This window comes from Agrilus planipennis, unplaced genomic scaffold (genome assembly GCF_000699045.2).
Source record: "Agrilus planipennis isolate EAB-ADULT unplaced genomic scaffold, Apla_2.0 scaffold200, whole genome shotgun sequence".
NCBI classification, from domain to species: Eukaryota; Metazoa; Arthropoda; class Insecta; order Coleoptera; family Buprestidae; genus Agrilus; species Agrilus planipennis.
In genome coordinates this window covers 301,414-317,455 of record NW_020438971.1, presented here as the reverse complement: position 1 = coordinate 317,455, position 16,042 = coordinate 301,414, and the positions used below count along the sequence as shown (strand labels likewise).

General features: G+C 31.4%; 1 protein-coding gene and 1 long non-coding RNA gene across 2 annotated transcripts; one reads left to right on the top strand and one right to left on the bottom strand.

The window, feature by feature from the left end:
• Window positions 1-4,611: 4,611 nt before the first annotated feature.
• On the bottom strand, window positions 4,612-10,722 carry LOC108740014 (odorant receptor 43a-like). Its single transcript, XM_018474174.1, has 5 exons — window positions 10,008-10,722; window positions 9,832-9,931; window positions 5,138-5,242; window positions 4,757-4,912; window positions 4,612-4,702 (listed from the first exon to the last, which is right to left on the bottom strand). The coding sequence occupies exons 1-5, from the start codon at window positions 10,202-10,204 to the stop codon at window positions 4,649-4,651; spliced, it is 612 nt and encodes a 203-aa protein (XP_018329676.1). The 5' UTR covers window positions 10,205-10,722; the 3' UTR covers window positions 4,612-4,648.
• On the top strand, window positions 5,207-11,499 carry LOC108740015. The gene is made up of 3 exons (XR_003231275.1): window positions 5,207-5,293; window positions 5,850-6,002; window positions 11,424-11,499. It is a non-coding gene; the product is annotated as an uncharacterized LOC108740015 (long non-coding RNA).
• The last annotated feature ends 4,543 nt before the right edge of the window (window positions 11,500-16,042 follow it).

The following is a 16,042-nucleotide window of genomic DNA, read 5'->3' as shown; positions in this document are numbered from 1 at the left end:
TTACTCACCCCTTATTAATGAAACAGGATTATAACAAGCAGGAAAAGTTAAAAGAAAATTAGCATTAAAAGAACCTTGGAAGCTATATTAATATCAATTTTATTGTAAATTTATTTGTTTCTTGGGCACGCAAATATAATGATTTGACTTCCGTGATGGAAGGTAAGTAATACTTACCAGTCGTAAAGTAAAAAAAAATGTAATGGATGGACCATAAAATATACAGTAATTTACTATGCAATTTTTGCTTATTAATGTACTGATTATTTATTAATCTTTACTAGTTGTTAATACATAACAATTTATACGAAGTTTATGTACATACCAACGTTTCTGTTGTATTTGTCCATGTACTGCAGTAAATATTGGACAATCAGAAAAACCTTTCAATAATATTGATAAGGAAATTATCAAAATGCAAATAGTCTCAATTATTTTGATACAAATGTGGGTTTTTATTCCGAAAATTTGAACTTTGTACTTTGATAACTAGCAATGGGCATTTGTTTGAATTTATAATTAGGAAAAACAAAGAAAACAATTTAAATATAATTATTTAAATAAGTAGAATTGATTAGATAAATATAAATAAATTCCACTTTCTTAAAGTCATATAGCTCATAAATTAATGAACACAAAAATACTTTTTTATTATTATGTGAGAGAATACAACAAAAATGTAAAAGCTGCCTCGCATCTGCATTTGTTTTATAAAAGTATGTTTATTTGGCGTTATTAGATTAGCATTTTTGTAGAGAAAGCCGCAACGTCGAAGGGTAGTAATGAATTAATGATTTATTTTCGGAATAAGGAACATTTGGTGTCATGGATGCTATAGGGCGTGTCTTTTCTGTTTTTATTAACAAATTACATTCAAAAGTTGGTAAAAATATTATTAAATACTGTAAATAAAAAACGGTTGACATTATGATGTTATGGCATGTACCTACCTATGTTAATATAACAGAAAAAAATGTTTCTTTAAATTATCAAATATTAGGCTTCGCTCGCGGGATCATCGACGACCGCATAAAACTAATTCTTTTATCCCTCGAGAATAGTACGTTTTGTCTTAATAAATGGTATCCCATGTCCTTTTCTGCACCCCTGACAATGTGTGTACAAAATTCCTTGACGGTCGGATGAGTAATTAAGGTGTAAAACAGTAGCAAACAAACTCTTATTCGTATTTAAAGAATTAGTTAGGATTATCAAGTATTCAAAATAAGAACTTACTATCCATTTCCAGCATTTTTGTTGTTTGTCTTTTTCCCTAATTGTAGGTAAGTAATCATAACAAGTAATTACGATTCTGACACGTCTTTTCTTTTTAAACCAATCTGCGACTGTATTTATTGGATTATCATAGTGAAGATGTTCCAAAAACAAAAAACCAACAACAATACTGCACTAATCAGCTATAGAAATAGCGTAGAACAACAAAATTTTTCTCAGCACAATCACGTTGCTTACCTACCGCACTGTTAATATATTGAATCAGTTGTCAGTTATAACGTGCAAGTACCTTAAGAAATAAAATCGTTCGAAAGTATCCATGCGGTAAGTAATAATGTGCCAAGGTAAGTGCAATTGGCCTGGTGCAGCTAACTCGTAGGAAAAATGCATTACGTGTAGAGTAAGAACTATCTCTTCCAGTTGCTACTAAAGCATTAAGTAACGCAAGTGGCGTTACTTGGAAATAACCGCGTTTTACTCGACGTTCTGTGAGCAAATTCAGGATGCATTTGTACCACAGTGAAATTTTCCTACGCTAACGTTCTGTATATGTATGATACAGAAACTTTAACATCATGCTTTCGAAATAAGTTAATAATTAAAAGATTTGTATAAAGAGCAACATGCAGTTGTAGAGCTGGAGTAACAACGTAGATAAGTAAATATAAGGAACGGAGTCAAGCAAGGATGCACATTGTCACCGGTACTTTTTAATCTATATCTGTCGAAGACGCGATCAACATCATTAAAGACAGTACAACTGCAGGGATAGATATAGAGGGGCAAAAGATTGATATGCTTCGATTTGTAGATGCTATATCGGTATTAGTATATAGCAAGGAGGAGTTAGAAATAGCTTTAAATAAAATGGAAGCGATATAGACAAAACAGTATTGTATGAAAATAAATAATAGTAAAACAAAAATACTGATATGCAAGGGAAGAGAAAGTAGGGAAAGATCGAATATAAAGATAGGAGACGAAAGATTAGAATAAGTGGCTGATTTTAGGTATCTAGGAAGTCAGATAAGTCAGGACGGAAGGAGTAGTAGGGATATAAAGCTTAGGGGAGAGCGCAGGGTTGAGTCGCCTTCAATAAAAAGAAGTCTTTCTATGCTTGTATTACAGGCGAATGATGAGGATACCGTGCATAGAAAAGGTTAGAAATAAAGAGGTATTAGAAACGATAAGAAAACAGAGGACTTTATGGAAGTCAATGAAAAATAGGCGAGATAGGTTGGTAGGACACCTTCTTAAGTATGAAGGTCTAGTCACATACATATTAGAGGTAGAAACAGTAGTTAAGGAGAGTAGAGGTAGACCTAGATTAGATTACTGTTTGCAAATAATTAAGGATGTGGGATGTTCTAGTTTCACGGAAATGCGAAGATTAGGTCAGGATAGGGAAGAGTGGAGGTGTGTGTCGAACCAGTTCTAGGACTGATAACCTTACGATGATGACGATAAAAAGTACTCACTCTTGATTACTACAAAACATAGTTCAATTAGAGGGCAGGTGTTTCACCGGCTTCTGATGTGGGAATTTTCAAAGCGAAAACGGACTACAAATAACTACAAATATAATGAGCGAAACACGTGCCCGCAAATTAAATGCGCGTAATCAGGGGTGAAACTTTCTTATTATTCCATTCACAACAGTCTCTTCTTTTCTATTCTTATTTTAGTTAATCTAGAAAAGAAGAATTCTGTTGTAAACCTTATTTGAAGAGAGAGTGAAGTTGGTTTGAGTTCTTATGTCTTCTGATTTCACCAACTCAATCTGAAATCGGAAATTTCTGGGCCGTTTTTAATTTTTTCGAAAATTAAAATTCTTCAAATGAATTCCTCAGAATAAAGCATCCTTTTAGGGGTAGCATTTAAAAATCATTAAACGCGTAATTTAATATTTGATTATTTGTCCTATATTAAGATTTGTTTTAAGAAAACGTAAAAACTTGTGTTTTATTACTAACTAAGAAGATTTTATATCAAAGTTAAAGTTGATGCACTCAAACTTTTAGTGACCATTTAACCTCCTTAGGGGTTAATTATTTAAAATTTCTTTCCTGGTTCATCTCTACATCTTCTAAAGAAGAAATTCTTAAAATTTAATATTTCTGTCTTCAGTGGTTTAGGTTGTAATACCTATATACTTACATAAGACAGTTCTGTGGCTAAATGACAGACAACGCACAGCTTAAATTACTGAAAATAGAAACACGAAATTCGAATAATGTGCTCTTTAAAGGGCGTAGAGGTATAATAAGACAGAACATTTGAAAAATCAATACCTGAGGGTGTCAATAAAGTTTATATCAAAAATCCACGCGGGCGAAGTTGTTCGTTTAGTACAAAGGTTTCAAAAAATAAAATGTTTTCTTGAATTCAGACAAAATAAGATCCTAGTTCAACTGCAAGAGTTTGCTTTTTCTTGAGGAACGGATTTAACTTAAACTTAATCTTTTTCATTGATCTCTTTCAAGCACTGTTCTTCCTTTTGTGTTTCATTCTCTAAGTCTTCGAATGCTGGTCGTTTCAAAATGTAACGGAATGCCTCTGATACTAAAATTAAAGACTTAATCACGCTAAAATCAGCGGAACACTAAGCAATAACATAAATTCTAAGTGTTCACATTACTTTCATACTTGAATACGTTGTATAGTAGTTACCCGCTTTCCCTAAAGACCATCGTACCCATAAATTAGTATCTTCGGTTGACATTTTCATTACTTAATTACCCATTACAGATGATTAAAAATTGTTGTTTGACTTATACATACGGTTACTATATTTGATAAAATCGTAATTTAAATATACTGACATAAAAACCTGAGTTTAATAAGTCATGTACAAACTTAAACTAAAAGGTTAAAAACTGAAATTACTCTTAATTTTCAATCCGATGGAATATTCCCTTCAAATTTGAACGGGATCACTATTACTGACAGCTACATGGATCGTATTTTAGGCTAGGGAAGGCAAGAGAAGAGGGGAATTTTTTCTAAATTACAGAGGTTCTTATGTTAATAAGACTTGAATTATTGAGGTTCTACTATATGATGTATTAACACTAAATATCGTAATAAATACAATAATAATGAAAGTAGAAGCAAAAATTTAGTACTTAATATTTACAAATCTTAACAATAAGGATCAATATGATGAAATAATTGCGGAGTCTAATGCTTAAGGAGATTGACAATATAGAAAAATTACATACGGCTGATTTATCGCAACTGTATTTAGTACCTAGTACCTACCTATAAAGTTGCTTTTGACACAATATCTACTAGTACTGGAATTACTATTACTACTGTCCTTCTTGACGACAAATATTTATTTAGATGCATAAAGATTGTGTTCAGTTATGTAAAATTTTTTTGACTTTTATGTTCTATTTCGAATTATTTATTAGTTAGTACTTGATTTAAGAACAGCAAAAAAGGAGTACGCTGCCCTTAAAATCTAAAGCAGAAACAAATAAATTTCAGATAGTTTCCTATTCGATGGTTAACTTACGGAAACAAATGTCGCCAGAGTAAGTGGGGAGAATTTTCCAATTGTAAAGTATATGGGCTTTTTCAACCTGGCCATATTCATTAGCATGGTTTTCTTAAATTCTAGGCTCCTTGGTACCCAGTCGCTAAAATAAATTCCTTGCAGGACGTCTCCGCTCTGAAATTGTTTAATTAATGCAAGAAATTAAATTATATTTGCACATATAATATTAATATATGAAAATTAAAATTAGGTGCTTAGGTATCTGAGAAATTTTAATTACCACAATTATTAAATTAATATAAAATTAATTTATCTCTAAATATAAAATTTGTTAGCTAATTAGTAACCAATAAATCAAAACTAATTATTTTAGGTACACCAATGTTATTCATTATCTACCTTTAAAGTAATTTCATTTCCATATGATGTATAAATCCCCAATTGGTAAACCATTGCACCCATGTATATAATTTGTCTGAAAAATCTGCTACTACGTAACGGTGCCTGAAATAAGTTAAACATTACTTTGATAATAATTGGTATAGCATGCGAAAGGTAACAGAAAGAAACTTGCCAATTTATTAAAGTTGCGATAATATTATAGTAATAAATTATTTATTACACTATTTCAATTGCTAACGATTTATGTAAAGATCTATTTACGATTATACTTACTTAAAGTATGTGGTTAGCTTACTAATTGTAAATAACATTCTTNAGTGCTGTAAAGTTTGCTTTTAATGAGGTCTAAAACGGTTGCATTAAATGTTGAAAGCATCGAAAATTTCATCTGTAATTGTAGCAATAATTTTTAAGCTACTAGCGGCTAACTCAACCCTATATGTAACTATGCATTTATTGCGTAATTACAAAATTTTAATGATACAAGTAAAAAAAATTATAAACGATATAATTTTCTTGATAGTTCAATTACATGTATTTGCTAACAGTCTCTAGATTACGAAAACTCAAAATGTAAATTACATAGTTATAAAATATTTATTACACTATTTCAATTGCTAACGATTTATGTAAAGATCTATTTACGATTATACTTACTTAAAGTATGTGGTTAGCTTACTAATTGTAAATAACATTCTTATCTTTATAGATCAATAAATGCATAAAATGAATTTATATTCACTATTAGATGGTATAACAAATCAAGTTTGTTCTGCAAGTAATAAAAAGGAACAAAAGAAAGTGCAGTCATAAGCGTTTAACAAGTCGAGAAATAACATTCGATGCGTGGAATCATATAACCGTAAGTTGAAATTAAGACATTTTAGAAAAATTTGAAGATTTTCGATAATACTGTTCTACTAGATTAATCGTAAAATAATTAAATTCTGAATGTTCAACTTTTAAAACACAAATTATGTATTGCCTAAAGACCCACAGTTTTTGAGATAATCTGAAATTTTAAAGACAATTAATAATTCCGCCCATAATTCAGCGTAAAATAATCGCGTTATTCTAATTGGCACTTAAATCTGAAAGAAGCTTTATTAGCTTGGACTGATTTCAAATGTCTAAAGATGAGCGGTTACTCTCTATATAGATGGCCATTTTCAATTTCTAAATTAAATGCGATATCCTATTTTCTCAATTCCTTGGATTGCTTTTTAATTTTAGCTGAAATACGTACTTTACATTCATTTTCCTTTTTCAGTTTAAAAATTTGAATTTTCGTTGCAAAAAGTGATTTGGCTAAAATTTTTCCAATTTTTGGATAGTATTGAGAATTTCTCTCAGAAAAGTTTTGTGTTTTACAATAAATGATGAATTCCTTTAAACAGGCGCGAATTTAATTAATTTCTTAACATTTTCCTAACTGTAAGTAAATTGCAGTGGCAGGTAATTGTTAGTGATTATTTAACTGATATTATTTATAATTAGCTTTGTATAATATTATACGTATACGTACACGTACTGTGGTTACAATAGTAGAAAAAAAGAAAATTTCATAATGATCATTGCTTGCGTGTTTCACTTTTTATTTATTCAGTAAATAATTTCTTGAAATAAGACCCTGTACATAAGGGCAAAATGCTCTACCCTTATTCTAGCGTTTTTAATTCGAAGTTCAGATTACGTACGCACATTTAATAATTTTAGCCATCAAGGATACTTTTTTAGTCTAGGTTTCTTTGTTTAAAGTAATAATACTTTATATACATATTCACACAGCTGTGCATTTTGTTTGCAAGTAAGAAACTAATTTTTAAACCCAGAATCAATTGGAAAATAAACGTTTATTACTGATATACATAGGTTTTTTTATCTCTTCCTCATGACTCTATAATAGCATTTCTGTATTAATTTGCTGTCATTAAAACTACATTTAATACTGCTTTGCAATTTTGACGTCAATAAATCTGGGTCATTTCCTGTACGCTGCAGAAAATATAAAATAAAGCCACTGCTTTCCGGAGAGTCTGCTATTTGAAATGCTTTCTTTTTAAAACTGCGTTTACTCACCCCTTTAAATAGAGCTTTGTGAATTTTTAAAAAATTCACACGGTTGTTCTTGTAAGAAAACATATTTATGCAGTAAAATGTATAGCTCTTTCAAAATCTCATGAGCCGTTACATGTGCAGGAGTGGACTTCATTGCATTCGTGTAGTACATTGTGAAAACATTGACTCGGTTGTTAACTATACACCTAACTATTTATAACGATACAATTTAGAATAGTTTTAACTAAATAGTGACGGCCAGTGTTCTTAAGAGGTAGAAATGAAGAAATCAATGAATGGAAGGAGTTTTGCTGCTGCACAGTCTAAGATCAAGGTTCATGAAACTCTGAACTACCTCTACTCTATTTAGTATTTGTTAATTTTTTTGCATGGGGCGTCAATGGACTCAAGCAAATCTAAATCTGTATGATAGGTATGACAGCGACAAGGTGTCGTAAGGTGACGTGTGCTTTAATGAAAATGATTCATAATTTCGGGACCTCTTTAAGCAATTTTCAAATATGGACTCGTACAATTTCTTTCTATACAGCTGTTCAATCCAATTAAAGTTTGTACGATATGAGCGCGACAGGATGTCGTTTGGCGATGAAAATGACGATATCAACTTGACAATGTGTCGTAAGATGACGAAAATGAGCTTTTGGGAAATCGAAGGAAATAATTCAGTCCTTTTTTACCAATTTCCAAAGTTCGCGGAAAATTTTGCTCTGCATAGCGGTTCATCGAGCTCATTCAAATTTGTATGATATGAGCGCGGCAGTACCATAAGGTGAGATGTGTTTTGATGAAAATGAATTTTTGCAAAATCGAAGGAATTGATACATTATTTTCTAGAAAAAGGGCCCCAAAAAATACTTATGCATTGGTCCTCAATAGTTCTAAATCTGCTGCTTGTTGTTGAAATAATTAATTAAAAATTGGGATCTCATTCGTCTATCATGTACTATCAAACCTAAGTAGAAGCAATAAATTTTGTATATTCCATCACGTTATCAATTAAGTGTCATTTGATTTGAAATCATATTCACAGTTTTTAATTCTTAAAACAGTGTAAGTGCTGTAAAGTTTGCTTTTAATGAGGTCTAAAACGGTTGCATTAAATGTTGAAAGCATCGAAAATTTCATCTGTAATTGTAGCAATAATTTTTAAGCTACTAGCGGCTAACTCAACCCTATATGTAACTATGCATTTATTGCGTAATTACAAAATTTTAATGATACAAGTAAAAAAAATTATAAACGATATAATTTTCTTGATAGTTCAATTACATGTATTTGCTAACAGTCTCTAGATTACGAAAACTCAAAATGTAAATTACAAAGTTTTGTAATATAAATGGGGTCATTAGAATGATGAGTATCGTTTAATTTTCTTATAAAAATTATTATAGAAACAATTCATACATACAACATATATTATTGCTTAGTGGAATGTATCTCTGAGCGATTTATGCAGACATTAATTTTAATGCCCTTACCTCTAATTTACATTACGTCATAGAATTTACATTGCCTAATGTTCAGACGTGTGAAATGGATCCAATTGTAAAAACCATATAAGTACATTGCGATAAGTATTAGTTGTTGTTAATTATTTTATTATAAAATTAAACAGAGAGATACTTTTAGCTAGTAGCTTTAAAAAATTAGCGATTATTTCCTTAGGTAGTACTTAATAAAAAAATAATTTTTATAAGGTTATTAGTTATTATATACTTCTGATATGAAGTACCAAATATTCAGGTCTTTTCCAATGTACTTTTGTAAAAAAAGAAATAAGAAAAGAATAGCTCTTGTACTCTTGCACTCTATTTATCGTATGTGCTTTTTTTTGTATATGTACATGAATAATATTATGCAATATTCATAAATCACCCTTAAATAAGTATCATAATCTTTAAGAAAGTATGATGCTACTAAAATGTGTGCTATCTTCAGTACTTTTTCTGTTTTTGCCAAAACAGTATTGTATGAAAATAAATAAAAGTAAAACAAAAATTCGTACTGGTATGCAAGGGAAGAAAGGGTAGGGGAAGAGTAAATATATATAAAAAGGTAGGAAGCTGTAGCTTCGCTTTTTAGCGCGAGTGTCCATTCTTCCCTTTAGTGTTCGGCCACCCTCTTCACAGTTCATCTCCCCAACCTCCCTTCCTCACCCTCTCCCCTACCCCAAACTTCTCCCATCTTTTCCCGGTAGTCATAACCATCAGGTTGAACTACCACCTCGAGGAGGGTTTTTAGTCGGTAGGCGCTCCCACCAGGAATGAATTTTCGGTATCTCGGAAGTCAGACAACTCAAGATGGAAGGAGCATTACAGATACAAAACAGAGGACAGCGCCATTAACAAAAACGAGTGGAAGTCAATAAGAAATTGGTGAGAAAAGTAGGTAGGATACCTTCTCAGGCATAAAGGGTTAGTTACAGAGAGACATATTGGAAGTAGGAACAGGACTTAAGAAGGGTAGAGGTAGACCTAGATTCGATTACTGTTTACAAATAGTTAAGGGATGTTCCAGTTTTAGGGAAGTGTGAAGATTAGCTTAGTATAGGAAAGAGAGGAGGTGCATGTTCAACTAGGACCCTATGGTGATGATGATGCTTTTGTACTTACTTGAGAAAGTGTGAAAAAGTTTGAAACTATGATCAACAAAGAAGTTAGAACTGCACCTAAATTTATGAAGGTGAACAGCGCTTCGGCCTCTGTTGTTAACCTGGAAAATGAATGAAACTATTTCATTGAACTCTAAGGCTAAATTGAAAACGTTAGTTAGAAATAAGGTACGTAACTGTATTGTAGTTTGGAGATGTTTTGTATAATGAATTAAATGTGATAACAGTTTATACTCTTCCGGCTGCATTTTCTTGCGATTTTTGACCAATACAATCGCATCAGTTAGTTGCTCTGTTGGTTTCTTAAATGCAACTGTTCGAAATGCACCTTGTAAAAGAGTAAAATGAGTAGCCAGTTCGTGTTCAATAGCCATAATGAGAGCATCAATACCTAAAAGTAATTATTTGCATTCATCATGCTTGCTCGGTTCTTAAAATTAATGAAATCAAAAGGCACACAAATGAGTAATGCAGCTTCAACTACCCAACACAGACCACCGGTGTTGGTAGTTGTATGCCGGTAGCTGTGGTGGTTAAAATGTTATCTAGGATTATCTTCAAGTAGATGATTCTAGAGTAAAAAGGACCGAAAGAGTGGAGGATTTGGGTTATGACACTAAATTAGGCTATATTTAAATACTTTGACTTAATCGTTCTAAAAATGTATCTATATGGAATCTCCTATAGTGTTCGAGATTTCACCAGTTTGGTGCACGTTTGTGAGAATGTAAACCCTTCGGAGGGGATTGTCGTTGGGTTAGTATATATGTAAAAGAATCAGATCCAATAAGGGTTGTGCAGTTTGTAGGTGTGGATTGTACGAATTTCTCCTAGACAAAAATTTTAAGTCTCTCAGAGTCTTTCAGCGTCTCTGACAGCGTCTTTCACAGTCTCTCAGTTACTGCCTAGGTGTTTTTATGGATCTCTCACAGTCTCTGTGTGAGAGACTCGAACGACAAAATTGTTAATTCAGAGATTCTAATCTCTCATAGAAAGACTGGGATCTCTGAAATATGTTGAACTTAGAAAATTTTAACCATGTCTACAGAGACACAACTTATTGAGAGATTCGAGTCTCTCATTCCGAGACTCGATACGAAAGGAGAATCTCTCTATGAGCGACTCGAGTCTCTCGTTCAGAGACGCTAAACAGTTTTTTTGATAGTCACTCGACAGTCTCTCTCAGCGACACCACAGAGACTCAATGAGAGACGGAGACTTGAGTCTCGCTTTCAGAGACTTTGGGAGACTGAACATTTTTATCTCGGGTAATCACAAAAAGTAATGATTAAATATAAAGTAGATTGTGAGAAATTAACACATAAAAAGAAATTTGATATACAAAGGTTCCGGTTAAGATACAGTACCTAATGCAAATATATTTTTTAAAATCGATTCTTTCTAAGATGCAATAAATTGTATTTAAAAAATGCTCTGCTTTAATTGAAATAGTTAAACTGCTGAGCGTAATTAAGAGGTACGATAATAAAAAAGTCTATAAAACTCGCAAAACTGCTTATATTTTTTATGAATCATGCTCATTTTTATTTAAGCGCTACTTAATTTGCAGAAAGATGTTATCATTTGTTACAGAATATATTCCCACAAACATACGTGTAATAATCTGCAGACTTATTATTTCTTACCAAATATTTGAAATCCATATATCAGAACTGGAACAAACTGAAATAATAAAGCTAGCGAGCAATTCACGCGATTCGCCAAATTGAAAGAAAACCAAGAATAGAATGGCAGCAATCTTTCGCATGTTTCGTCGCTGGCTGCTAACACATCCTCTGGTACGGAAAGCATTTGAACAAAAGCGGATATATAGTTACAAAATGGTGTGAGCATTATTATAGAAAAGTATGTTATATTGGTTCGAAATAGGCTTTTCTGTGATTCCAATGAGATCTTCAGTGGGTCAAAATCAGCAGCTTCCACAAACATCTCTTTATTGCTAAGCATTTTCATTATAGATACAATCTTCTTTCTTTTTCGAAGAAAATGTAAAACCTGCAATAAAGGCAAAAGTTAATTTTTAGAAGAAGAATTTAAATCATAGCTAGTCACTGTTATTAAATTAAAATATACTTACGGACTAAGCTTGTGAAAGGAAAATAGTATGCAACTATTTCTACTGCTACGTCTAGCGTATTAATTTTACAATACAGTAAACGATTAAAAATTGTTCAACAAATTTCATTTGAAATTAACGATTCAACAATACCGAATTCCATTTTAACGAAGAATATTCATTCTGATTGTAAAAAGTGTTGCATTATTTTTAACGATAATTTATTCAGTATTAGCAGGGCCGTAGCGATGAGCTCGGGGCCCCGGTGCGGTATTCCGCAAGGGGCCCTTCTTAAAATTGATGATCAGAAAAATGTCATTAAAAAAAATGTCGATAAAACTATTGATGATTTTGCTGCTATCAAATCGAAAAAAAAAACGTTTTAGAAATAAGAGTGATGTTTCGGGTGATATAGATTTATGGTCAGCAATTAGTAATTTTTTATGGTAGCAATGATAATTATATCAACGGATTCAAGGAAACCATGAATGTAGAAGTATTCGCGATTTCGAGATGTATGCATTCCATGTAACTACGTACCTGAACAAATATATGGAGTATTGTGACAAAAATTGATATAGAAAAAAGTAAAATAAAAAATTATGATGTTCATTTCGTAGTTTGACTCAGCTCATCTCTAACAGCATAGTTTTTTTTAGAAGTAATTTTTTGAAAACAGAAAACTGCTAAGGGGCCCCTCGACTGCGGATGCCCCGGTGCGCCGCACCGCTTGAACCGGCCTCGCTACGGCCCTGAGTATTAGGTATTTTTTACCGTAATTAATAAAATACAATCGAAAGCATTTATGTTTTTGAATGTCTTTTGAATATGCAGATAAATATTAGCAAGCAGAGAGGTTGCATCTTCCGGCTGTATTTTAAAATTACTTTTAAAAATAATCTATTGTTTTTATTTTAATTAGAACCTTAAACAACACTTAAAAAGGATTGATGGGTGAAGGTTTATTTAATTGCACCTACATTTCGCCTATTTTGCTAAGGTCATTTTAGGATAGATTAATATGTTAATAATTGGATGTTACAGTATAGATCTTAACATTTTTGTTTTGAAGTAGCAATATGTTACAGTAATATACAACACTTTTTTTTGTTAGTTCAATAGTTCAACAATAAACAAGTAGTTCAAATAATAAATTATGAGAAACTACTATTTTTTAAGTGTGAAGTTGACATTTTGACATGTTATGGAAATTTTAACTTGATTTATTACCTATTTATTATTTTAACTATTTACAAAAAATTTAATGTATGTTACTGTGATATTTCGCTACTTCAAAAAATATGAAGTTTTGAAGATCGTAGTTCTATTGTATATTGTATCATTCAATTATTAAGATATTAATCTATTTTGAAGGAGCCACTAAAAGAATAGGTGAAACGTTGGTGTGATTAAATAATATTAAATGAACCTTCACTCCTCAACTGCTTTTTCAATTTTGTTGTATCACTCTCCAGAGGAAGATACACTACTTGTTATTAATGAATTAGTTGATGTTTAACATTTATTGGTGATCGCAAAGAAATTGTAGTCAGATACTTACTGATTGAAGTAGACAATCAATCGACTAATGAATGAGAGAACGAGAATCTAAAAAACAATTTAATTATGCAACATGTTTACCTTAAGAGATGTTAGTACATGAGCGATCGCCATTCCAAAATTTTCTACAAGAAATGTCATATTTTGATGATAAGATTTCCTTAATTGCATTATTTCTTGTAACAAGAATATTTGACAATGCACAAGTGCATATGTGCTATATAAGGTTAATAATTGTTTTTTTAAAGGGGATGTATTTTTACGTATAATTGGCGTACCAGCAAAAGCAAGAAACTTTCTGGTAAATCGAAAAGGATCGCGAAAAGATGACTTTGAAGGCATCTGGAACAACTGAGTTTTAATAAAAGACTGATTGACATAAGACATCTAACTATGTTTAAGTATAAACAAGTTAAGATGATGGCGAAATAAATACCATAATTTAAGGGAGTGAATCGTTAAAGAAAAAATTACACTTACGAAACTTGTGTGTATATTTATATGTATATGTGTATGTAATAACTTTAAGAGCCATTGTCGTCTTTTGCAAAGTTTTCAAGTAATGAGTCGAATGTTCTGGTTCCCACAGGAGTTAAGATACTACTATCATTTAGGTCGTGTTGTTAAGATCATTAGAATTCACGAATAATTTAGTATGTTATGAATATGTAAATAAGTTTTTGTTTTGTTTCTTTGTATATACTCAAATGAAAATAAACTTAAAGCAAAAGTAGTTATTTGAATGTACCAGTAGTTTCTGAATAACCTGCATCCCTTATAATTTAAACAGCAAACACCCTTGTAATATGAACAGAACAATTTTGTAAAAAGATACTTGCAGACATAAAGAAAAAGCGGAACGTTTGTTAAAATTGCTGGGCTAGTTACATATACATGTAGGCTAAACTGACAGCCTTAAAATAAAGATTCAATGAACATTTAAATGAATAGTACACAAAACAAAATTAACCACCGAATTCGCTGATGAATACAATATTTATTACTAATAATGTGCTAAGAATGTTATAAGAAACATTGTACATAATAACGATCATGTATAATTTAATATCTCCTACTACTTAACAACCTAATTTTGTTTATAATTCTACTATCTTCTCGTTACCCCTTTTTGCCATGTAAAACAAGAAAACTAAACTAAATTAAGTGCTTTTCTTTTAATTCAAATAGTGCGGTTGAAAATGTATGTATTTATAATCCATTTATATTCCGGATTGCATTAGATATTTATCGCTATTACGAATTCTGTTGTTAAAAATGTACTTATGGTACATCGGCAGGGGGAGTCTGACAACGCAAGCTTCAATTTCTGTTTAAAATTTAAAAGATACCTATAATGTTTGCTAATCGTAAATCACTTTTTAATAACAATCATGTAAAAACCAGTAATTGNTGTGTTTCGTCAATTACCTGTAAAACTTTTTCTAAGGATTTACTATTTTAATTTGCCTATGGTTGAGCATTATTTGTAGCAGTTGTAATTAATACATAAATTCTAAATAGTGAATGGAAAAATTGGATTTGTCAAATTAAATAATATTTGCAGCATTCTATTTACTATCCAATTAATTTCCTTGATGCATAATATTGCGACAAAAAATTTCGTGCAGTGTTATTCTTATGCGTAGTGATAATTAGGTATTAAGTGTGGTTTATGTGATCACTCTTTTCAATTGGTTATGCTTTCTTAAATATGTAGAATTAAGAATTGTTAGCACATATATTATTGGAATTACATATGTGACATTCATGTGGCACGTTTAATGCATAATAATGAAATATCTATGAAATTTAGATAGCCAAATACACATTGATAAGTAGGTTTCTAATCATTTCTCACAAAAGTGCATTAATTGATGTGTAATTGATAATTACATGAATGTAAACAAAGGGATGTCAACGTTCAAATGTGGTATACTACCGTGACCTGACCTTCCGCATAGCAGCGTGTACGAGTGTCAGGTGCTGAAACTTTAATTTGAGTTATCTTGTCAAGTGTCACTAATTATGAGCTTTTTGAACATAAACTGTTGTGTCGGTGGATTCAGGTTCTTCGCTTTAATTATGCAACGTTTTCTTTGTCTTTCGACGAGAATTCGAGTCCATTCTTTGATGCTATCGATTATTTACACATCAAACAGATTATTGCTTTGATCGATTTGCAATAATTTAATGTGAGATATGATTAGAAACAAGTACATAACGCTCCGTACTGTTATGTCAATTATGTCAATTAAAAAAAAAAGAGCTGTGGTAAAGGTCTAGATGATGGCCCCCACCCCCTCCGGGGGTAGGGATCGAAAGAAGATGCCTCCCCCACCACAGTACCATAAAAAGTTGTGGGGGTTCAAAGTTAATAAATATGCCAATTTTATACATTTCTAGGCATGTAAATATTTATATAGTCATTCTTAAACAATATTCAAAGGTAAAACTAATGGAAAAATACATAAAAATATTGAGAAAGTTATATAAAACATTATTTAAATATCTTTATCAATAGGGTAGGTTAGGTTAGGTTATCGGGTTTTGTTCAAGTGACCACCCTCTTTCGATC

Bases quoted from the DNA above. Each gene is read 5' to 3' on its own strand.
- LOC108740014 (XM_018474174.1), bottom strand. From the start codon at position 10,204: ATGGCTATTGAACACGAACTGGCTACTCATTTTACTCTTTTACAAGGT. The intron at 9,932-10,007 runs GTTACGTACCTT...TTCATTTTCCAG, and splicing joins CATCTCCAAACTACAATACA to GTTAACAACAGAGGCCGAAG. The intron at 4,703-4,756 runs GTAAGTTAACCA...TTTCTGCTTTAG, and splicing joins CTCTGGCGACATTTGTTTCC to ATTTTAAGGGCAGCGTACTC.